Source organism: Mustela lutreola, chromosome 7 (assembly GCF_030435805.1).
Source record: "Mustela lutreola isolate mMusLut2 chromosome 7, mMusLut2.pri, whole genome shotgun sequence".
Taxonomy (NCBI): Eukaryota; Metazoa; Chordata; class Mammalia; order Carnivora; family Mustelidae; genus Mustela; species Mustela lutreola.
In genome coordinates this window covers 4897792-4921278 of record NC_081296.1, presented here as the reverse complement: position 1 = coordinate 4921278, position 23487 = coordinate 4897792, and the positions used below count along the sequence as shown (strand labels likewise).

At 60.8% G+C, this 23487-nt stretch overlaps 1 protein-coding gene across 4 annotated transcripts in view; it reads right to left on the bottom strand.

The window, feature by feature from the left end:
- The window catches only part of CEMIP (cell migration inducing hyaluronidase 1), a 129291-nt gene that overhangs the window by 52220 nt on the left and 53584 nt on the right, over positions 1-23487 (bottom strand). For 3 of the 4 annotated variants that reach the window (XM_059179832.1, XM_059179833.1, XM_059179831.1), the window contains 4 exons: positions 7721-8442; positions 5034-5148; positions 957-1097; positions 366-504 (listed from right to left, as the gene is read on the bottom strand). In XM_059179832.1, coding sequence (XP_059035815.1) covers positions 366-504; positions 957-1097; positions 5034-5148; positions 7721-7906 — 581 coding nt within the window. In that variant the 5' untranslated portion in view covers positions 7907-8442. The remainder of the gene's footprint in view (positions 1-365; positions 505-956; positions 1098-5033; positions 5149-7720; positions 8443-23487) is intronic. The other variant, XM_059179834.1, reaches the window with a different exon arrangement.

Here is a 23487-nt window from a genome sequence, read left to right as displayed (position 1 = left end):
CTCTTGGCTTCTGCTCCTGAGAACCTCAGCTGTGTGAAGAGACCACAGCCAGAGGCCAGCACAGAGGTCTTCCTTCCCTTGTCCATCGTAACGGACTGAATCAGCTTTCCCAGAGGCTCCCGGAGCCTGGACAGGATCGAAGAACTGTGGGGACTCTTGTAACTCACAAAACAAACCCCTAGAGAACCTGTCCGTCTCTCCCCGGTCACTGCTGTCTGTCCTGCTCGTGGCTGCCTCGGGCCGTCTATGAGGATCATCCTCGCCTGGCACGGGAGCCTCGTCGTCCCGCTGTCCTCTCCCCTCGGGAAAGCCTCCTCTCCGCCAGGGCCGAGAGCAGCACTTGGTCCCCGGAGGCCAGCGCCCACCTTCCGTAGAGAACGATGCTGAAGTTGCCCTGGTAGGGGCACAGGGCGCTCCCAGCATGCAGCTCCCCACCGTCGTCTATCAGGACGTGCCGGGCCCGCAGGACAATGGGCTCCTCGTGGTCTTTGATGACTAGCTTTCCTGAGGACAGGGGAACGGGACGGGGTTTGAGAAGGCTGGCGTTAGCGGTGGGGTCACGGCAGAGGCAAGGGCGGACCCGCCAAGCCCCCCTTGTCCAGGCAGACAAGAAGGCCCGTCTGTCCCGCTCTCCCACGCCTGCCGGGCCCCCAGGTGGCTCCCCGTGTGGATGCAGCCCCGGCTGTGTGCACGGCCATCAACAAGGAGCAAGCATCAGGAGGCGAGATGTGTGGGAACGCTCCCAGCCCCAACAAGGACGTCCCTCCATAAACACTGCTATCATCGAGGCTGGATCTGGGACACACCACTCCCAGGGGCCCAGAGCCGGGGGCCTCTCAAGCCACACAGAGCTCCGGCCTGAACCTGGAGCACAGGACCTTGGTTCCACCCGTCAGAGCTGGGGCAGCCTGCACTGGCCTCCCGGGCCGTGCGGCGGTGGTCGGGGACCAGCTTACCCCCCTGGGAGACGTGGATGGAGTTCACTGTGGCAGACGCGGCAAGCAGCAGGGCCCTGCCCCGCCCGATGTGCACATAGTGGTCCGGGTCGTGGCCGGGGTTCCAGGGCTGCAGCTCGGGGCTCTGGTCCGGGCACACGGCTGCCAAGGACAGAGAGCGTCACGGCCTCCATTCCGACCCCGGGATGCCAGGGGGTGCTCCCGCACCGTGCTCTGCCCCCCTCTACTAGCATGTGAGGCCTCGAGAACGTGGACAGCCCCCACATAGGCACCAGGAGCCCTGGAGTCTCAGTTCCTCCCACGTTGGTGAACCAGCCACGTCCTTCCTCGGGGGTCAGTCTTCCCGTCCATAAAAGGGACGCAGGGTGACTCCTGAAGGTATTCCAGGGCCCAGAGCTAGGGGGTGATTTGCCCGGAGTGCTTGTCATCCAAGACATTCTCCCCCTGGAAAGCGGTGCTCTGAGCCTGCACACGGCCCCTCTCCTCCCGCATGAGAATCTGACTCTTGGTAAATTTTCCAGCTCTGTTCCCCTGGAAACCCGAGAAGGAAGGCATCATACAAACACCATGCCCCCGAGGACTTCGCTCCAGCGAGGGGGAGGGGCACCCCTTATTACCAATGGCGTCTCAGTGGGGAGGTACCGTGCATGACTGTGTCTCTCCCGGCGGGGGGGGGGGGTGGAGGTCGTGCCTAGGCTCCCCTGAGATCAGCAGCCCTCCTAACGGGGCACGTGTCCCGCGGGAACCCCTACGTCCCGCCCGCGGGGTTGCCGGAAGAGACTGCCACTGTCTCTTTTTAAAAGAACACAATTTGGAAACAAAGCAGCCGATGTTTAATTAACGGTAGGTTGTTTACAGACCACCAAGTTTTGCAAAACAAACGTTACTGGATGGAAGCGGGAGAGAGAGACAGGGCCAGGGCACCTCCCGCACCTGTCCCGCCATGGCCTCGGGTCCTCTCCCCCGAGGAGCCACACAGGGTGGCTTCTGGAAAGCTCTGTGGAGAGCAGCCAGGACCGTTCTCGTGCCAGAGAAACCAGGCCCCGTGTGGCTGGGGCCCCGCACCCTCCAGAGGGAACCTGACGCCGGGTGGCCTGTGGTGGCCTCGTGAGTCAGATGTTCAGCTGAGCTTGGAGGCCCTGTAGCGGGTGTGGGGGAGGCGCCTCCCCCGGCTCCAGTGGAAGCAGCAGGAGGAGCCTTGTCTCCATCTGGCCGGCTGGGCGCGACTCCAGCAACGGACGGCGGGCGCAGGAGGGCACGGAACCGCCTCGGACGTGGGGAGGCTCTCCCGGCAGCCAGGAGCAACCCGGAGGCAACGCGGTGGACGAAACAAAACAAGAAGGGCTTGTTGCAGAGAACAAGCCCGGATGCCTTCCTCCCCTCTGTCCCTCGAAAACCGTAAAGCAGGGGAACCCCTCCATTTAAGGGCCCTGGGCAGGGGTGGGGAGTGGGGGGTCAGGCAGACCTGCCGCAGGGCCAAGGTGGCAGGTGAAGGCCCAGTCCCCGGCGCAGGCTGGAAAGACGGACGCGACCTCCAGCCCAGGCTCCGAGGAAGGACGTCGGACGCCTCGTGTCTCTGGAGCCACATGGTGCAGAGAAGAGCATCCATGATGCAGAGGCGTGACCCCAGGAGGGACTCTGTGCGATCCCCGGCATGTCAGGTCAAAGTGTCGCAGTACTTTTGTTCCGTTAACTCTGGGAAGACAGCGTCTGCCCCGTATTTACTTATCTCAAGAGAACTGGAAGGGAGGCGTGCTTTATCTGCCCTCAACAGCCCAGACACAGACCCCCAAACCCACAGCATCTTGTCGTCTTTGTGCTCTGAAAGCAGTGACCCCCCTGTCCCTCCTCTGCCGCACATGGGTGGGCCCTCGGTACAGGGGGGCCCTCGGTGTGGGGGGGACCTTCAGTGCGGGCTAGCAGAGCTGGGGCCCCACCCAACCCTCCCCAGCCCCACAGCACCCCCCTTTGCCCGCCAGCTGCTTCCCTGTCAGCACGAACCCGGGCTCTGGCTGTCTCTCATGGAGGAGAGAATTTCACATGGTTTGGAAAGCGGCTCTTCCAGCTGTTGGAAGACCCAAGGGACTCGAGTCATGGCAACACACTGAGAACTGGAGTCCTTGCTTGGCAGTGGACTTCCCGGAGCCTGTGGGCTGGGCTGCTGGTGGGCTGGCTGCTTTAGCATCCAGCAGCCCTGGGGCATACGGGTCAGGGACTCTGGTGACTCCATGGCCCGGAGAGGCTTCTGAGGGTCACGTCTGTCCCTGGGTCTGTCTTCAGGTGGGTTGAGTGCTTACTGGCTTCCAGCCGAGGACGATGCCCTCCACCTAGTTCTGGACCCAAGTGTCTGCTTCCAAGGAAGGGACACACAGCAGTGCAGGGGACTCCTGAGGCCCACTGACGACTGAGTGGTCCCGGCAGGGAGCCACAGTCATCCCAGCTTCTGGGACAAAGCCTCAGGGTCTCGCCACCCACATCTCCCAGGATCAGCTCTACTGCCCCTTCATGCTCCAGGTACAAGCATGGAGTCCGACGCCACAACTGGGTTTTGAAAGAGTGCAGGCTGACCCCAAAGGCTCTTCTGCCATCAGGAGACCATGCCCCCCTGCACTAGCAGTGCTGGCCCCACAGGAGAAGCTCGGCGGTCACAAGCCAGGCTCTTTCATTAGAGCTGGATATTTGCATCGGGTAAAGGTTAGTTTCAGTGGGTTTTCGTCTGTGGGGACCAGCCAGGGGCTGGACATGGTCAGAGCCTGGGCTGGAACATCTGCAGGGCAGCCGGCCTTCCCAGGAGGGCTGCAGGGGCAGGCAGTGGGCGGAGAGTGAGTGCAAGCCCGGGGCACTCGGGCCACAGAGGGAGAGACAGCAGACAGGACCAGGAACCGGGAGAGCCAGAGCCTGGCCTCCTTCCCAGCTGTCTGCACCCAGACCAAAGAAAGACACCCCGGCTGTGGCAGAAAAGTACCTGGGGAGACCTCCCTACGGCCCTGAGGGGGGGTCATCTTAAAACAGACCCCGGAGCCCCACTCCTGGCCAAGCACCCATGAGCCTTGACGTTCACAAAGAATAAATGGATGAATTCAGGCCACGCTGCCCACGATCTCACCAAGTGTTAACACCCACCCTGCCTGCCCCGTCCCCGCTGGACCGACAAGATTCCACGAGAATCACACCGAAGGGATTCCACTCGTGACGACGGGAGGTTATGTCCTGCCCTCCACGGCCCGAGAACGACAAAACAGAAGAAAGCCCCTTCATCCTTGCTGCAGAAAAGTAGCCGGCAGGAGCCACGGCAACAGAGTGAGCCACGAGGGGGAAGGTACCGTGGCTCACAACCCTCGTTCGAAACGGACACGTGGTCCCCAGTGCTCCCCCAAGTCTGTTTCCCTGATGGCCGTTTCCTATCGTCCCCGAAGACCTGCCCTGAGCTTCTGCCTGTTTGTTCAAAATCAATCCAGGAAAGAGCCGACACGGAGCTCAGAAAAGCAGACCTCGCGTGAGGCATCGCAGCCGATAAGACGCTTAGTGGTCCCCAGATTTTAGGAAGACAGAGCGAGGAGGGAACTCTGGACGCAGGCGGAGGGGCAGGCTTGTGCTCAGATGTGCGATATTTTTCTCTGGACCGCCCCTTTCCCCCAAAGCAGTTTGTAACATTTGAATTGGTTGTCAACTCTTAACCAGAAGGGGATTTAACACAAAAATCTCAATTTCTGGCTTCTCTTAAAAATTAATGTGCTCCCACAATGGGGCCCCACTTCCACATGGAGAGCAATTGGCTAGGAGTGAGAAGTAGGTGTCCCCCTCGAGGAGCCTGAACTTGCCAGGTGACCACGGTCCCCTCCTGGCCAGCCCCAGTGTCTGGGGCCTGCGTCTGGCTGCCAGGGACGCGGTGCATGGAAGCCTGTGTCTAGTCCAGCCCCATTGTTTTGTGGCTTACAACAGAGGCCCAGGATGGGAGGTTAGCAGGGCCCCGCCAGAGCCCAGCCGCCCCGCCCCTGCCCTGGGGCTCCTTCTCCTGCCCCCAGCAGCCTCTCCTTCCACTGAGGCACCGAGCTCCCACGCGCCGTGGTGGCTCACCTGTGGACACGGCCCCAGGGAAGCAGGCCAGGGCCAGCCAGCTGAGGGTCAGCATCGCCTCGAGGGAGAAGTCCTGTCTGGTAGCAGCTCCCATCCTGGTGGCGGCTCCCTGAAACTGAAGCACGCCGAGTGAGACCCGGGACCTCAGCGGGCCAGAGTCCGCGGCTGAGGCGGGCACCGACAGACTCGGTCCCTGGCACACACGGGGACAGGGCCCGCCGGGGCAGAGTCCTCGGCCGCCATGACTCAGGGCCGGGCAGACCGGGGCACGCAAGCATCGTCCCCATCCCGCCCGGGGCCTGCAGCTCAAAGACCCGGCGATGGATGGAATTTCATCCTCGGGGCCCGCACTCCCGCCCCTCCAGGGTAAAGCTTTTTTCTTAAGGAGCAGAGAAAACCAAAAATATTCCCACGCAACATGAGCTGGAAACCAGATGCCACGGACGTGCTGTGTGAGCTCAGCTCTTTGGACAGACCTCTCTGGGCCTCAGTTTCTTAATTTGGCAGACCAGGCTGTGGACTGGCTGAGTTCTAACCTTGGCTCCGGTTTTATGGGTCTACGTTTCTAAAATACATCTTGATAAAGTCTCGACAACAGGAAGTCTGTGTGTCGCGCGCCCTCTGTGTATCACCTATCCAAAGCAAGAGGAGATGACGAGAGACAATCGCCCCCATTTGTTCCCTCCTTCCTTGGGAAACGAACCCCCGGCTTTTATCTGCGTGTACGGTCACCTAGTCTAAAGGCCACCTTTCTGGGTTCTCTTATGTAAGTGGCACAATGGCCTTGGAATAAAGTTCTGGCCAACACCAACCCAGTATGGTGTATGAATTCCAGGAAATGCCTGTAAGGGAAAGCAAGAAGTCCTTCCTCCCTCCCTCTTGCTGGAGGGAATGTGGATGTGATGGCTGGATCTCCAGCAGCTATCTTGGGCTGCATAGTGGGAGCCATGTTGCTTTACATTGGCAAAGCAAATGTAGAGAAACATCGAGGCCCTGACCCTATGGAGAACAGAACAGCCCTAGGCTCAGGCTTTATTTTTATGTGTGAGAGAACTAAATTTCTATTTTGTTAAGCTTCTATTTTACGAAAGCTGCTTATCTTTCTCCTTTCACTCAAACAGACAGTGAAGATGGGACTCTGTATAGATAAACCCCACGACAGGAACTTAAAAAGATGACAGATTTCTATGGAAAGAACCTAGATGTCCATCCACAGAGGAATGGATCAAGAAGATGTGGTATATATACACAATGGAATACTATGCAGCCATCAAAAGAAATGAAATCTTGCCATTTGCGACAACATGGATGGAACTAAAGCGTATCATGCTTAGTGAAATAAGTCAAGCAGAGAAAGACAACTATCATATGATCTCCCTGATATGAGGAAGTGGTGATGCAACATGGGGACTTAAGTGGGTAGGAGAAGAATCAATGAAACAAGATGGGATTGGGAGGGAGACAAACCATAAGTGACTCTTAATTCACAAAACAAACTGAGGGTTGCTGGGGGGAGGGGGGTTGGGAGAAGGGGTTGGGATTATGGACATTGGGGAGGGTATGTGCTTTGGTGAGTGCTGTGAAGTGTGTAAACCTGGCGATTCACAGACCTGTACCCCTGGGGATAAAAATATATGTTTATAAAAAATTTAAAATTAAAAAAAAATGACAGATTCCCCTTTTAGAACAGAATGCACGCAGAAAACATGTTTGTCCCTCTGTGGCCACACAGATCGCTCAGACTGGGCTTGGGCGGGTGGTGACCAGCTCTGGCTTCCCTGCCGGGGTCCCCGGGTCCTATCCCAGGCATGACAGCAGCTATGCCCAGAGAGAAACATTTCTTCCCTCAGGGAGAAAAGGGCCCAAATCCCTCTTGCCAGACACAGGCTCCTCCCCTGAACTAGCTCAGAGACAAATCTGACCATCCCTGGCCTGTGGGCTCCTGGTAAAGTGTCTGGGGTGCTCCAGGGGAGCTGGGGAATGCAGGAAGGTCCGAGCAGGGGCCCCCACGCTGGACCTGCGTCCTTCTGTGCAGGTGTGCTGGGAGGCGGGAGGGAGAACCCGATACTCTCAGATTCGGTGCCTGCAGTGTCCTCCCTGCCTGGCCCGGGCCTGGCCTGCGAGAACAACAGGCCCATTCTAGTCGCTTCGGCCGGCTGCTGAAGCCTCGCATCACGGCCTCTGGGAACGGCGCCTTTCCCATGGGCCCCAGAGCAGGAGTGTCTGCTTTCCTAGAAAGGAGGGGCTCCAGGGACAGGGAGGCGGCACTGCCCTCAGGGGAGAGCCGGAGCCCCGCTCCCGAGTCTGGATCAGGTTAGGAAAACCAGAGATAGCTGCTATCTGCAGATAACAGAGAAACCCCCCATCACCATGGGGTCCTCCGAGGGGCGCCCCGACTTCCAGGCCGTAGGCTGGCAGCTCCGCTGGCTAACAGAATACAACAGGCTCCCAGGGTCGTGGGGGCTGGCATGGGAGACAGTCTGGGTGAGGGCACCCCTTCTGCCCCAGCTCCAGGGGTCCCCTGGGAAGTGGGCCTCAGATTCCCACGTGGAGAGGCCGTCCGGGCATTCAGGGACCTGTGGCTCTGACAACCTCTGATTGCAACACAGGTTATTTCAGAGACCGAGGACACACACACACACACACACACACACACACTCCCCTTCTGGGCGCACACACAATGCCACCTGGAGGGCGAAGGCTCTAAGCCTCTTTTCCCCAACATTCAAGAGGCTTCTGCCGTGTCTCTGTCTGAGCCCCGGGAGACGGAGAGGCCTCCTGCCCAGAGAGGTGACGCCCACGTGGCCAGGGTGGGGGGCAGGTCTCTCCCGGGAGAGGCTCCAGTGCCTGAGTCCAGAAAGCCCGAGGAACATTCTGTTGAAGCGAGTCCCCAGAGTCTCTCGGATTTCACTTGGGAGCTCTTCACCGGGGGGGAGGCCGGCGTGATCCGTGGCTCACTCCAAGATTTCTGGCAACGGGAGCTGAGATTCTGCTGGCAAGATACGGTCCTGACCTGGTTCCCAGCTGCTGGAGGCCCGGGAAGAACACACACTGCCCCACAGTGCTAGAAGTTTCTGCAGGATGCTACGGGCCAGAGACTGGTCAGCTGCAGCCTGATGGCCATGAGCTGACCTGCTCCTTGAAGAGCGTGGGGGCAGCCGTCTGCAGAGCCAGCAAGGAGGAAGAGGGCAGACGGGTTATTTGGAACAACTCAGGACTCTCCATGATCAGCTCAGGGTTTCAGACCGGCACCGTTTCTGCTGTCCGAGGGCGGCCCAGGCCATGTGCTCCCAATTCTCACGGGGACGGGAGACACTGCCTCTGTCTGCCCATCTGGCCTTCACGTGCCCGGGGCCTGAATCTTGGTTCTTCCTGCAGGTGGTCGATCCTGGGGTTGGGGGCTTGGCACCTGCAGAGAGAGAAGGGAACAGAGTGTTGTTGGAGGATCTGGAGAGCCCCTGTGTCCGGCCCCTGTGTCCCGGCCCACACTGCCCCAGCACGGCGGCACACTGGCCCCAGGGCGCGAGAGACCCTGTGCCGGCACGGCTGCAGAAGCCAAACCCCTTCGGGAGAGTCCTGGACGCCGGCCCAGCAGTGGGGGAGAGGGTTTGCTCCAGCTTGGAGGCGGGGGGTGACGTGGGACCTACGGGATGATCCGGCGGCCTGTGTCAGGACGGTGAGAGCACAGGGACAGTGTCTTCCCATCAAACCTGGCCCATGGCAAGGCTGGTGTCATCCAAACCCGGACAAGGCTGGGCCCAGCTACTGGCAGGACGCTGTGGTCCAGAGGCCTCAATGCTGGCCACACGGCTGATACCTGGGAAATCATCTGAACACCTGGGGCTCCCTTTCATGGTAAAATCGGAGCTAATTCATCCTAAATTCCAAGGTCACTGTGGGATCAACCGAGATGCCTGACCCGAGGCCAGCACCTCCCCCCGCCCGGTTTGTGCTCTCTGGAAGGCCAGCCTGTGCCCCTGTTTGTGGAGGGCCCCCGTGGGGCTGGTGCAGACCAGACCACCCACACAGGCTCAACTTAGAACCTCTTCTGGACAAGAACCTGCAGGCCCATGCCAGTGGCCACCAGAATTCAGGCAAACAGACAGAGCCGAGAGCGCCCCACCCCGCCAGGCGGAAAGTGACTCATTAAAACGCAGGCTGGGCTGGGGTGTGATTCTGCCTTTCTAACCCGCTCCCGGGAGAGGCAGGTGCTGCCAGGCTGTGGGCCAAGACACAAGGATCTGCCCATTTTACAGAGGGGAAACTGAGGCACGGGGAGCCGGAGCCCATGCCTGTGCCGTCAGGAGCAGTAGATGGAAATCCAGACCAGCGTCCGAGAGGGGAATTTCTGTCCGACCCGAACTTAGGGGACATGTGTCACTCTCCCGCCTCCCTACTTGCTTGGGGAGGGGCAGTGGGTGGAGGGAGACGGGCCCATCTGTTCCTGCCCCCGTCTCAAGCGAGGCATCACTTCAAGTCTTCGTTTGGGTAGTAAACACAGGCCTCAGATGCCCTTGATACACCCACAGAGGCTAAAAATTCCTTCTCCGAACAGAACACCTGCCTGGATACGGGGAGTTCCCTCTGGGAAGCCACCTGCACGCGGAGCCATGGAGAGAGACGCTGCGGTTCCGTGGGGGGAGACGAACACACACTGAGGCTCCCCCCCAGCCCCGGACGGAGGCCCACAAGTCGTTCGGGTCCTGCTGGGCCGCTGAACCAAGCCCCCCACGGCGACACCGATCTGGCTCCCCAGGCCGACAACGTCTGTGTCTTCGCCGTGTGTCCCGACCCCCTGAGCAGGCACCGTGGGGGCGCCGGGGGTCAGGAAGGGAAGACCTCCGCCCTCCAAATGGCCCCCGGTCCCATCCCTCGATGCCATGGGCACCGAAATCAAAACGATGAGTGTGGCCCCCTTCCGCCCCCCCGGTGGAGATCCCCGCCGCCTCAGCCCCCCAGGAGCGCCTGGCTCCCCGAATCGGAACCTCCGGGACTGGGAGCCCGGCCCTCCGTGTGTGAGCGAGCCCTCCCGGCGACGCTCCCGTGCGCACACATCTGAGGACAGTGTTAACTCGGCTCAGAAGACACAATTGTCACCCGAGACCTCAGGGCCGACCCCACGAGTGTTCGACGGCGTGTGGGCGAGCGCTAACCATTTGGGCCGTGTCACCAGACAGACCCACATGGCAGGGCCAGGCCGGCCGCAGAAGAGCGATGCGTGATCGCGGCCCTTCCCTTAAAGCTCGGGGCTCCGTCCCCTCGGCTGTGGGCAGGGGATGGGTGGCGCCAGTCTGGACCGAACGAGGCACACGGGTGTGGGGCGCCATGACCGAGCCGGCGTGCTCCGGGAGTGATGCTGGCCGCCGTCATCCCTGCCGGGCCCTGCTCGCTGCCTGGGGCCGCCCACCCTCAGCCTGACTTGCTAAGCGGGATTTTCCGGGAGCGTCTTCCGTGGATGAAGGGCTGGTCATCAGGTATGAGGCCTCGCTGATCCAGAGACGCCTTCTCAAAAGCTTGACATGGAGGGTGACGCAGGGGCCTCAGCCCCAGGGAGACTGTGCTTATGGGGGGGGGGGGGGTTGGGCACAGCTATGACACACTGGACACATGCAAGCAAACTGGTACTTTTCGTACCTGTAACTCTTCTCAAAAGTCTTAAGCCATTCCCTCAATGGAGGAAGAAAAAGATCATCTGTCCCCTTGGAGCTGCTTCTCTCCGCCCACGTCACCCCAGGATCATAAAGGAGAGGAGCTATCCCATTACTGATGCGGTGCTTCTCCCCAGAGTCACAAGCTCAAGGCCGGCGCGAGCCGACTGCAGGCTGCAGCGAGGAAGGCCCCTGCTAAGGCCAGCGCTCTCGGGGAGAGGGGACTGAGTACTCTAAAACGTGACCCGGGTGTCCCTGTGTCCCTATTCCTCGTCCCCAGGCATCAGATGCCCAGCATCTGCAAGTTCACCTCATCCCGTGCAAAGTGTGGCCCTTGTAGGGCTCCTCCTTCCCTCCAAGTCCATCTGGGGGTCCCTGTGGGCGCCCGCACACATGCGGGCATCAGCCTGTCCCTGTCCTGGGGCCACTGCTCCTGCTGGTCTCCACCTCTGCCCTCGCCAACGGAGCCCTTCCGCACGGGGAGGAGAGCCTGCCCCCCGGTGACCGGCCCACGGGAGCCCCCTCCACGCCTCGGCCTCACTGTGGAAGCCACCTGTCTCATCTGCAGAGAGACGGGGGGCCAGGCTCTGTCACCTGTGCCCCAGCCAGGGCACACGAGGGCGTCTCCCAGGACAGGATTCCTCTCCCAGGAACCTCCCTGCCCGCCCCGCACGGGGGGCGTCGGTCTGGTCTGCCCAGCTCATCCAGTGGCTATAAGTCAGTGGCTCTCATGTGGAAGGAAGGCTGCGGTGCCCCCTCCCCACCCCACACCCTAGACCTCTCAGCCTCCTTATACATCGGTGAGGGAAGCCGTGTGTGGGACGGGAGCTGCCCCTCGACTTTGAGGACGAGCCCATGTGGGTCCCACCTCGGGCTTGGCTGGGCATCATCTGTAAAAGGGACAGAAGCTCTGCTGGCCACCCTCCACCTCCCCCCACCCCCAGGGCAGGGTGAGTCTGAGCTGGGGTGGGGGAGGCTGCCCAGCCACCGGGCTCTCATCCCTAGCACCCCGCCCTGGCCATCAGAGCCCCGCAACCCCTCGGGGCCAGCAGCTCAAAGGTCAGCCAATGCCCAGAGCAGCCTGATCCCACAGATCCATGACCTCGAAGGCAAGCGTCTCCCAGGACCCTGAGTCAGGGCCTAGAACCTTCCCCGTGCGACCACCAGGCTATACACCTTCCCGGCCGGTTGTGTGTCCTCCCCCAGCTGGCTGAGGGGTTATGGCAATAAACACTTCATCAACTGTGTTTTTTAACCGAAAATACCAGCATCAGCAGTTGGCCGCACATGTCTCCTGGCCCACGGTTAGGCCATGTGTGCCGACTTGTTTCAGAGATTTCTGCAAAACGTCCCCTGCCTTCTCCTGGTCACCTCTGGCCCGGAAGCCGCCTGCTTTACCCCTCCGAGGGCCCCATGATGGCCCGCAGAGCCCTCCTCCACACCAGGGGGCCCCTGCCTGATGGCAGGTGCCAAGGAGCTGCAGGGGTGACGGAGGGCAGGGGCCAGGGGCTGAGGCACCTTCAGGGCAGGGGTTTGGACTTTATTCCGAGGGCTCCGGCAGGCGAGCGGGAGGGGCCCTGAGCAGAGCCAGCCACCCACGTGTTCTCCATAAAGACCCCGGGCGGGGCTGGACCCGGGGAGGGGCGAGGGGTGGAGGGTGTGCCTCTGGAGGACTCCACCGCCAGAGTCGAATTAATTCAGCACACATTTACCAAGCGCCTACTGCGTGACAGCTCAGGGGAAGACCTGCCGGTGTCGGTTACGAGGTCACAGTCTGGGGGGCGCGGGTGCCTAGGGAGGGGGGCAGTGGGCGGAGGAAGAATGTGGAGCCCTTACACACAGTGTGTGTGTCTGACGGTGTTCAGGGCGCTGGAGAAAGTCAGGCAGGACCGCGGGGATGGAGCCGCTCCTGTGCACGGGGAGGTCACAGACGCACTCACTGAGAAGGGGACATTCGAGCAGGACTTGAAGGTGGGGACAGGGCAGGGGTGCAGTAGAGACAGGCAGGGGGAGCTTGGTGTGTCCTCGGAGCGAAAGGAGCCGGGTGCTGGGGCAGAGACAAGGTCGGAGGACAGAGGGGACTGCCCAGCAGGGGTGAGGAGAAGAGCCCAGGGGCTGTCAGGGGAGGGTCAGGTGGGAAGGAGAGAGGCACGTGGGGCACACGTCTGAGGACGCGTTACGGAGACGGTGCCCTCCATCACGGCAAGGGCCCCGCTCAGGGCTCCATCAGTCACGCAGTCAGGCACGACTGGCTTCAAGGGAGCTGGCAGCAGGGGTGTGTTGGAGGGGGTCCCCGCTTACACGGGCCATGCAGCCAGCCCTGCGCTGTTCAGTCCACGCGACGCCCTCCCCACTGACCGCTCAGCCTCATGCAGCGACGCTCCGGGCACCGTCTGCAGATGGCGTCCACCTGACTTACGGCTCCTCCGGAGTCTGGAGGCCAGAAGGGAGGGTCATGAGGTGACTGGGCCTGCCTAGGGCACGCGGCACACGGCTGGGAAGGAAAGGTGTTCTCAGAGCCACAGAGCCCCGGAGCACGACCTGCCGTCGGAGCCGTGCTGGCTGTGGGTTCCTTGTGTGTGTACACAGTGTTCCTGCACCGGGGAGCTGCTGTCCTAACACACCTCCTTCCAGATGGAGAGGAAGGAAGGGCGGCGGCAGAGAGATTTGCCCTCGAGGCCCCGCAAGCAGGAGGAGCAGGCAGCGGAGCTGGACAGTGTGTGTGCACATGTGCGTGTGTGCAGATCACACCGCCACCCGCGGGCTCTGAAGCTGCGGGCCTGGGGCACGACCCAATAACCTCCGTTTGCACACACACAGCCTGATGCCTGGAGGGTCAGGACCCATGTCCGGACTCAGGACAGGCCCCCCCGCTGCCCTCCGGCACATGGATGATGAACAGGGCCTTCCTTCAAACTGGGAACAGGAACCTGTGGGGGCAGAAAATGCTTCCATGGTCTGTTCCAGAGGGGAGCCCTCTGTCCCTCACTCCCAGCTGCTGTGGTTCAGGCGGGGCTGACCCGCCACCTCGGCTGCCGAGGCAGACACGGGACCCAGCCTGGCCAAGGAATATATTCTATTCCCTGGCTGCCGGGATCTGTTGGGGAATGGTCACACGACCCGAGACAAAGAAAGGGGACGTGGAACTATTGGGAAGCTAGTCCTCACCCACGGAGGCTGGGGAGCCTGGAGCTGCCCAGGGCCTCTGTCTGTGCTGAGAGCACCTGCCTGAGAATGAGACGTGCACGGAGGAAGGCAGAGCCTACAGACAGAGAACGGGATCATCAAGCACCCAGATCCAGCTTTGCCTGAAGCTGACATTTTCAATCACATAAGCCAATAACGGCTCTTTTTCATGTAAGCCAGTTTGAACTGTGCGTCAGACAGTTACCAAGGAAACCATCCTGCCTGAGAAGGATCCAGACGAGGAAGGCAAGAGGAAGGCCCATTTCTCACAAGTGTTTTTGCGCTCATAAAATATCCATTTTAATCAACCAGGCCTCCTCTTACTGTATTGGGAAGGAGACTTCCTTTCTCCAGCTGTCCCATGTCCCTAAACATGCGTGTCCCTAGAAAAAGTAGTTCACGGGAGAAAGAATGCAATCGCCACCACCATGGTCCGAGACCCGTTCCTGTAGGAACCAGTAAGGACCGTCATTCCCCGTCCCCACCACGAGCCCTCTGCTCCGGTCATGGCACATTTTGTTTAAGACCCTTCGAGGGCTGCCCTCCCTCCTGGGGGGAAGGGGGGACTCGTCACCCAGCCCCACGCGGCCTCGGGTCTCCACCCCTGCCACACTGGCCCCGTGGTCCTGTCCTCTGACGATGCCCAGCTTGCTTCTGCCCTGGGGCCTTCTCAGGGGCTGCCACGCCTGGGACGCTCGCCCTTGCCTCACCCACCGGGTGTCAGCCTAACCCCCGGCTCTCGGAGGGGCTCCCCTGAACCCCTGGCCCAGGAAGGGGGTCCTCTCTCGGCGCCCAGGGGGGCTTTCTCCACTCGTCAGAGTTGGTTGTCATATATTTACTTGTGAGTTTGCTCGGCGGCCCCAAGCTTCCTGGGGCCGGGGGGTGGCCGTTGGCCCGGCTGCTCGGAGGGTGGTCCGGAGACCATCAGCAGCACAGCCCCTGGGAGCTTGTTGCAACAAGGAGCCTCGGCCGAGGCCACTGACTGGCGAACTGGAGATTCTTGTGCACGCCGACCTCCCGGGGCCCCGCGACGCCTTCGGAGCTCCTCCGTCCCCTCTGCCGGCCGGGCCCCTCCACCGGACCCCTCTTCCGGCAACCCGTCTGCCAGCGTCCCCAACGGCAACCTGTAGGCCGTGACACTCCCCACAAAGGAGCAGGCTGTGACAAATTCCGCCCCGAGCTGGGGCCCAGAGCGCTGACCTGAGAGCCTGGCTCGGGCGAGCAGCCCCGGGAGCCCCTGGGGGCCGACGCAGCACGAGGCCCGTGAGCAGGCACCTGCTGCGTCTGCGAGCCGGGCTGGAATGCGGCGAGCCGGGCCTGGCAGCCCTTCAGACGGCGGGGCCTGCCCCCCGGGCTCCCATTCCCAGGCGCGCACAAACCCCGGAAGGGCAGAGACGAGTGTTTGCACAGCGCACAGACTCTCCCCGCTCCTCCCGCGGCCCGGCCGGACTGGGGTCGGGACACTGCGCTTCAGTCTGGTTCCAGGTTGGGCCGGAGCCCTCCTTTGATCTGCGGGGGCTCGGCTCCTCCCGGCTGATTTATTTGCATAAACCACCGCTGGTTTCCTGAGACTTCAAACACACCTACAGGAAGCGACCCCAGGTGGGGCCCAGCCGCGGCCTCTGGACGGCCCTACACACCCCTGCACTCCTACGGGCAGGTGTGACTCGTAGCCTCGGGCGGTGAACAAAAAGCCCGTGATCTTAGAGAGAAAATGGACTCTGATAAACCGGCTGGGGAAGGGCCCTTAGTAACGGAGGATCCTGGGAGACCTCGGGCGAGGCTCCTCTGGCCTCTCCTTTCTCTCTGTGAAGGAGACCCCGGGCCACCCACGCATAGGTCAAGGCTGACTCACGAGTAGGTCCCGCTCTGGGGCTGGGACAGAGAGGCGGAAGGAAGCATGGTGGCCCCTGCTCGGAGAAGCTCGCCAACAGGCCCTGAGCTCCGGGCACCCCTGCTTCACCACTAGGGAACCCCAGGCCTCCACAGGACGCCGCTCCCCCTACCACACCCCCACATTTACCAGAATGTTCTCCAAACATAGAGCCACGTTGCAAGAAGTCTGCCATGACCGCCAGCATACCCACAGTATTTTGCGGTATTTACCGTACCATGGAACTACGCATCCGTCCGTCCATCCCTCTGTCCGTCCAACCAGAAAGCAACCTTGAGTTTCCGATGCAAACTCCGAGCACCAGCACACTCTCCCACAAACGCTTCAGTACGCCTGTTACTAAACAGATTTCAAGATGCACTGACATTTGTAAAATCTTTTTGAGATTCATTTATTTATCTTAGAGGGAGGGAGGGAGAGTAGGGGCGGGAGGGGCAGAGAGGGAGCGAATCTCAAGTGGATGCCATGCTGAGCGCGGGGCCCGACACGGGTGTTGAACCCACGACCCTGAGATCATGCCCTGAGCCGAAACCCGGAGTCGGGCACCAAACTAATTGAGCCACCCAGGCGCCCTCAAACCTGGAAAGGTAAAATCTGCATCTAGTGAAATGCACAAACCCTGAGTCTATATTTGCTGAATTTTGGAAACTGCCTGTACCCACGAGACCCAAGCCCCCATCCAGGCGAGAACATGAGCGTCATTCCGGAACATTCCCTCGCATCCCGTGCCAGTCAACTCCCTCTCGGGAGATTCAACCACCGTTCTCCCAAAACGGTACTTCGCCCGCTGTGGAACTCGGTGTACACGGAACGACCCAGAACGTAGCCCTGCGTGAGGCTTCCTTCCCTCAGCACGTTTCTGGGAGGCGGCCGCGTTCTTGTGAGCGTCCGGGGTCCCTGGGTCCTAACTGCGCGGTGGTCCCCGACGAGCGCCAATGGGCTCCTACACAGCTGCCTTCTTCTTACTACTCCCGGGAACCACACCTGGAGTGGGTCTGGGGGGACAGAGCCGTGTCGGTGCTGTCCTCGAACCCAACAATGTTCGGGGGGCGAGGGTCCTTGGGTCACCTCCAGCCACGTCGCCCTGATGAGAAATCGGGCAAGTCCCGGCAGCTCCCCGCTCTCCGGCTCCCTCGACAGCAAGACGCTGGCGGACGGCGGACCCTCAGACGGCTCTGCACGGGCCACCGAGTGGCTCTGCCATTCTAGGTCATTTCCGCAGGTTCTTGTGGATATAGGAGTCGCTCCGTAGCATTCGGTGCTGACGTCTCACGGATTTATTTCTCCCGTGTCTCCCCTTTCGCTCAACTCCTTGCACTCACCGCCTTCAACATTTCAGGCTACCATTCCTCTCCGACACCTAAGGCTCTTAGTCTCTTCTGCCTCGTGGGCGCTTGGGGGAAATTTTCTTTCTTTCTTTCCTATTTTTTTTTTTTTTTTAAGTTCTGTTAGTTAACATACAGGGCAATACTGGTTTCTCGGAGAGACTTTTAAAAGACAGTGTATACAAAGGGGTTCAGAAAGCACGGGTATGCAGTCGGCGTTCCATAAAAGCCACCTTCCTTCCCCAGCTGTATGCTCCCGGACAGGACAGTTGCTGGAAATAGCACACGCCCCCCCCCCGCCAGAGAGGGGCTGCCCTGAAGAATCAGGACCTCGGGCCTCCTGCCCGCCGGGCGGTGCTGAGAGTGGATGCCTGCAGGGTCCCCCGGGGCCCACAGCCTGGTCACTGGGGGCTGCAGCCCATGCGTGTGTCACAGCCAAAGGAGCGGCCAGCAGCACAAGGAGCCCCCGCCTCGGGTTCTGGCCTCCTCTGCCGAGCTGAGTGGCGGCCCAGGACCTGGCCTACGTCCAGCCCAAGCTGCCTGTGCTGCCTCAGACCTTCCAGAGGTTCCAGCTGGAAAAAGTTAGTCCTTGCTTTTCACCATAAAGTGGGAGAGAGCAGTCCTGGCTAAGGGAGGCGGCGGCCCTGTCAGCTCGGGGGGCCTGCGGGGGCCGCGATGGTGCCCGGCTGGGACCCGACTCCAGCTTCTTCTGGCCTCTGAGTCTCTGTGTGTCCCTAGTATTGTCTTTCCAGCGCCTGGGAGCAGGGACGGGCCTTGAAAACCATGAAGCCCACAGCTTGCCCAGGGTCTCACACTGAAGATTCGAGCTGGGTCCCAGTTCAACTCAACGTACACGGGCCACATATGGAATTGGAAATATGAAAGTGTCCGTGTTCAACCACTTCGATCTACCAAAAATGGGAGTTTCATACAAGTCAGTCTGTCCAGGCCCTCTTAAGTGGACGCTGCTGTCCTGGAGTCTGGGCGGTAGTGGGGGGCGTGGTCCAGAGACAAGGAAACGTTATGGACACTGCCGTTTGTGATCTACTCGGTGTGGCCATCTCTTTCCTGAATAGTCCTACCTCCTGCTGCCCGGTCCACGCCCTCTGAATTGGGTCGGTCACCTTCGCAGGGTTTCAAAGACCCCCGTAGTCTGAGGCCTCCCAAGTCTCTGCTGTGAGCCAAGGTCTTGACTGTGCTCCAGGCCCTATATGACTGACCTGCCCTTTTTCAGGGTGGCCCTCCTGGAGCCGTGTTTGTTCGGCAGAACTCCTGAGTCCTAGGCCAACATATTGGACCAATGAATGGATGCAACCGACCGAAGCTAGGCTGGTGCTTTTTCTCTGGGTTCCAGTCCTTTTGTGTGGCCTGGCTTTACACCTGCCTCTGATTCTAGGAGATGCCGCCTGGTCCTTACAATAAATCCAACCCCATGCTTTTTTTTTTTTTTTTTAGATTTTGTTAAATTGAACTCAACTGGTTTCTCTTACTTGCCCAAAGTCATGGTTCCTGCACCCGTAAAGGAGTGACCTCGCCTTTCTCTCTGAAGGTCTTAAACAGGTATTGGAACTTTCGGTGTAGATTTCCACCGTGTTCTCAGTGGCTCTCTCGTGTGGTTACAATCCCACCCATCATGGCCGGGACTCTGTGAGGACAGAGGGTGTGATGCCCCGACTCACTCCGTATCCCGGGGCTGGACCGTGAGCGGAGGGGACTCCTGGAGGACCCGTAAAGATGGCGCCATGAGCGCGGGCCTCCGGGGCACTTGGCCACCCAACTCCGTAGGCACCTGTTAGCAGCTGCTCTCCTGTGTTTACAGTTCAATTCGTGTTGGGACAGAGACCAGCTGAAAATCACACACACAGCTTTCAGAGGCTCAGCACTGCACACCCTCCGTCTTCCCCTTCGGTGCTGAAGATGAGATAAGCCCCACCTTGTCTGGCTGCCCTCCAGGGTCCCGGCATAAAAGGGAGAGAGAGAGGAGGTGGGATATTCCTCCCCGTATGTTGTGACATGAAGGCAGGGGGGTAAAGCCCTTCTTTGAATGGGGACAAAAGGCTGTTTTGTTTTGGTTTTTTTTTTTAAACACGTCTCTGTATGAAGAAAGACGATGCCAGAGAAAATGTTTGCAAACGGGGTCAGAACGTGTCCCATGCCATAAAAACAAGGCGCTGTCCTCAACACCAAACGGACACCATTTCTGTGCTTAGTTACTAGTTAGGCCGCTCCGATTTCCAAAAAGCGCATCCAACGTAACCACCGATTCCCAGTGGACTGCGAATTGCAATGACACCCACCGGGTGCCTTCTACGGGCCAGGCACTGGGCGAGTCTCTTTCTCTCTGGTTTGGATCTCACCAGAGCCCAGAGACTAAGGGGCTAAGTAATACGTCTCTTCTGGGGTCCACACCGTCGGGCTTTCAAGCCGTAGCATCTTTTCCTAGCTGCTTTGCTATCCTCAGAAACGAATAGTCCCTTGGCCGGACCACAGTGAACTCGCAGATAAGTGCCCCTTCCTGCCCAGCAAACTCAGCCCCCTCCCTCCTTTGCTCATGCCCCCGCCCACCCACACAGAAGCTGGCGACATCTACCGCCTCATCTCCTCTCCAGCCGTGGATGCTAGCACAACTCCTCTGCTGGACGTTCACGGTGGCCTCCTGACCCGTCTTCTGTCTCCGGTCTCTCCCTCCTTCTGACCCGTCCCTTTCCCCGCTGCCCGTAACCTTGCTCTCAGGTCTCGTACGCCACACCTTTCCAAAACCCTTGATGCCTTGGGAGGTCCTACGTGCCACGACCCCCAGCTGTCTGCTCAACCTCGCCTCTTGGCCCTCTCCGACCCGACCCCACCTGCTGTGTTCAGCTCACCCCGGGCCGCCAGAAGACTGCCCCCGAGACCCCGTGCACTCGCATTGTCTATCCCTTTCCTCATGGTGCTCTTTCTGCTTCGATGGCTCTTTTCCAGGATCACCGGCCGAGAGAAACCCGGCCACCTGTCCAGGACGACTTACAGGTCTCCTCTCCCCGGAGCCCGTCGTGGCTTCCCGCGAGGAATTAATCCCTGCTTTCTTCCTCACTCCCCTTCTCTGTTGAATGCTTGTCCTTGTGCATAATCACCTGTCAAAGACTGTTACCCGTCTCTCCCACTAGAATGGGGGCTTCAAGAGGGCAGCGAGCCTTACTGTCTTCACCTCTGTGTCCCTGGTCCCGGGTCTGGCAGAGGAGAAATTCAGGGAGTGCTTGTCGGATGAATAACAGAATCGACGTGCCAAGAAATCAATGGACGAACGACTTATCGTAGCTCTAAGAGGACCCTCAGGTGCAGAGCAGGTCATCCATCGTCTGGTCACGGGTCCACCTCCCTGTCTCCTGGTCCTGCCCTGATCCGGCCCCGGCCCGGTCCTGCTGCGGAGCAGTGTGGACCCCCAAGGGTCTGCCCACCTCTTCTCTCCTAGACTCTGGCCCTCCTGCTCCCATGTGGTCACGATGGGGCCTCCCACGCGGGTCAGTGCCCCACCGGGTAGGCCGCGCCAACGGGCCCACAGAGCACCTCCAGGCACAGCGATGAGCCCCTCCCCCGGCGTTTCCGACTGGGGTCAGAGATGGTGTTTGAGGACCTCTTACTGCTGCAGTGGGTGTGGTTCTTATAAAGAGGTAGCCCCGTCCGCTTCCCTGTTCCCTGTAGGTCCACCCTGGGAGATCCAGAAGCCGATGGGGAGAGAAGAGCAGGGGGAAACAGAGTCAGGGAGGGGAGGTTGAGCCCACTTCCAGCGGCCCCGAGGTCGGAGCCCTCACTCCTTGCACAGGCTGTCCTTCCAACCTACCCGGGTTCACTGCCACCTCGCCCTCTCCTTGTGGCTGAGGGGCCTGGAGGTCGGGTGTCCGCCACTGGCAACCCCAGAGCCCGACAGGCAGACAGAGGCACACGGGGCTGGCCTCCTCCTCGCTGAGGCCCCGAGCCGTGGCTCCCCGCCCCGCCCTCCCCGCGCAGCCGTGGTCCGTCCACAAAGTCCCTGACAATGTGGATCTTCTTCCAGGCGGAGGCAGAAGGTCACACCAGTAAGAAAGTTGTCACCCAGGCGCTGCGTCCGGGAACCACCCCCTTGGCCAACTCCCGCCAAAGCTTCCCGGGTGCTCGAGTCCCGCCGACTCCGGCCTGCCGACCCTGACGAGGTTACCCTTTCCCACCCCTGCCTGGGCAACCCCCACGGCTCCCCGCTCTCCAGCCCGAACACACGGCGCTGTGCTCAGTCCTGCTCGAGAGCCCCCCCACCCCCACCACAGCCCACTGGCTCTGGCAGGCTCGGTACCGTGCCCTCCCAGCCCAGCCCATCACGCTCTGTGCCCACCGACGTGCAATGTCGTGGGCCACGCACCGTCTCCCGGGCAACCCTGGTCCATTTCTGCCTCTGTCTCTGCTCACTCAGCGCCCCTGCCTGGGTCCCCCCACGCCTCGGGGAGTGCGCGTACATCTCCACATTTCCACCTGCCTCACCTTCAGGCGCTTCCCCAATTGCCCTCGTGGACACTTTGCTCCTTGACCCATTTTCTGGCTCCCCCTCCCCGTCTCTCCCATTGCCCACTCTTTACCCCAACACGACGTTCCAGTTAAGACAAAGCTCACGCGTCCCCTGCGGTCCTCCTCCACCCCACACGTGCAGCGTGTGTAGACCCCGAAGCCAGGACTGGCCCACGGTCTCCCGGGCCCCCTGGCAGAGCCGGTTGTGTGAGGGGCGAGGAGGCAGGAGGAGGCCAGGATGACTCAGGGCTTTGTGGCTGGGGTGGAGGGGCCCCAGGCCGAGGGAATGGTGAGCACATTTCCCGGCTGGCTGCACGCCTTCGGGATGGGAGAGGCTGTTGGCAGCCACGCGTGGCTGTGCCGTAGGCAGTCGTGGGGGTGGGCTCGGAGACGAGGAGAGGGAGGTGGGTTGTAGACACAGTTTACAGAGGGCCCTGGAGCCATGGGGGAGGGGGTCCGAACCCATCAGGGGACCCCCGAGCTGGGACGAGCGCGGAACGGATGCCGCTGGGGTGACCCTGCCGAGGGGGCTGCACCCACACTGTAGGGCCAGCCCTGCCTTCAGAGGGACAGCGTCCACGCCCCTTCCCTCCGCCGAGGCCCCCCTTCCCATCTGGGTGCAGGCTGTGCCCTCCGGGCCAGCAAAGCCGTCGGAGAACTCGGAGTCCCCGCCCGGTGCGTGTGAGGCTGGCGGTTCAGCCGCCGGCATCTGGCTGCCCGCCAGGCCCACCACCTGCTCGGGCAGGTGCCCCAGCTTTCCCTGCTGCCGGCAGCTGCCAATGCGGCCTCTGCCCCCACAGGCTCCGGGCTGCTCCGGCTCTCCAAGGATTCTCCCTCCCTAGGAGCACACAGAGGCGGGTTCCTTCCCTTCCCGCTGGTACCTGCTGGGAGGGAACCCCCAGAGAGCCCCTCCATGAACACAGCGATGTGCACCGAAGTTCGTCCCTCTCCCTAAAATGCCAGCCTCGGCGCGAGTGCGGGCCAGAGCACCAGAGCACCAGGACTTGGCGCGCCGAGGCTCCGCCTTCCCCACCAGCTGTCCCAGAGCCAACAGGCCTGCACATACGTTACAAGGTGCGGAGCGGGTTGCGTGAGGCCAAACCAAGGTGTCGGAGCAGGAGGCAGGAGCCGCTGAGGGGTGGCGGTCCAGGACCCAAATCTCTCATCGACCCTTTCCCAGAACCGTGGGGCATGAGTGCTCCTGCCTGAGGTCGGGGCTGCCGGGGATCCGGGGGCACGGCCAGAGGAAGGGCATCCCCCACCAGCCCTCCCAGACCATGCAGCATTCTCCAAAGCTCTTTCTCGGGTCCTTACTTATTTTTTTCTTCAGATTTTCCAGTAAATCATTCACCTTCTGTCTTCTTCCTGGGCTATCTCCTTGTTAAGGGCCTGAAAATCATCCTTGTTCTATCTGCTGTGGTGGGAGCACAGCCCTGTGGCCGCTCTTGGGGATAAAGTCCCCCTCGTCCCCGAGGAGGTGTTGGGGGAATGAGCAGGCACACGGCTCAAGGGTGCTGTGGTATCGCCATTGCCCTGAAAACCACAGAGGGAGTCCCAGGACAAGCATGGGCCTCCGCAGCTCCCTGTCCACACCCGCTGCCCCTGCAGACTTAGGCTATCAGGTGGGCTGACCGGCGTCAGGTGTGGGGCCGGCAGGCACCTGACTCACCGTCACCGAGCTCTATAACACCCTGAACAAGCCTGTGGTTTTACCAAGCCAGGAGGGGGGGTCTCAGAATGGGGCTGAGCCCCTGTCTTCTTGGGAGCATGACGGCCACTGCCTTTGGTGCCCAGGATCATCACAGACACAGAGCTGCCAGTCAAAGACCCTCGCTGGAGAGGAGGGGAAGAGACAGCTGGTGCCGACTGACCCACTCTCGGGGCGC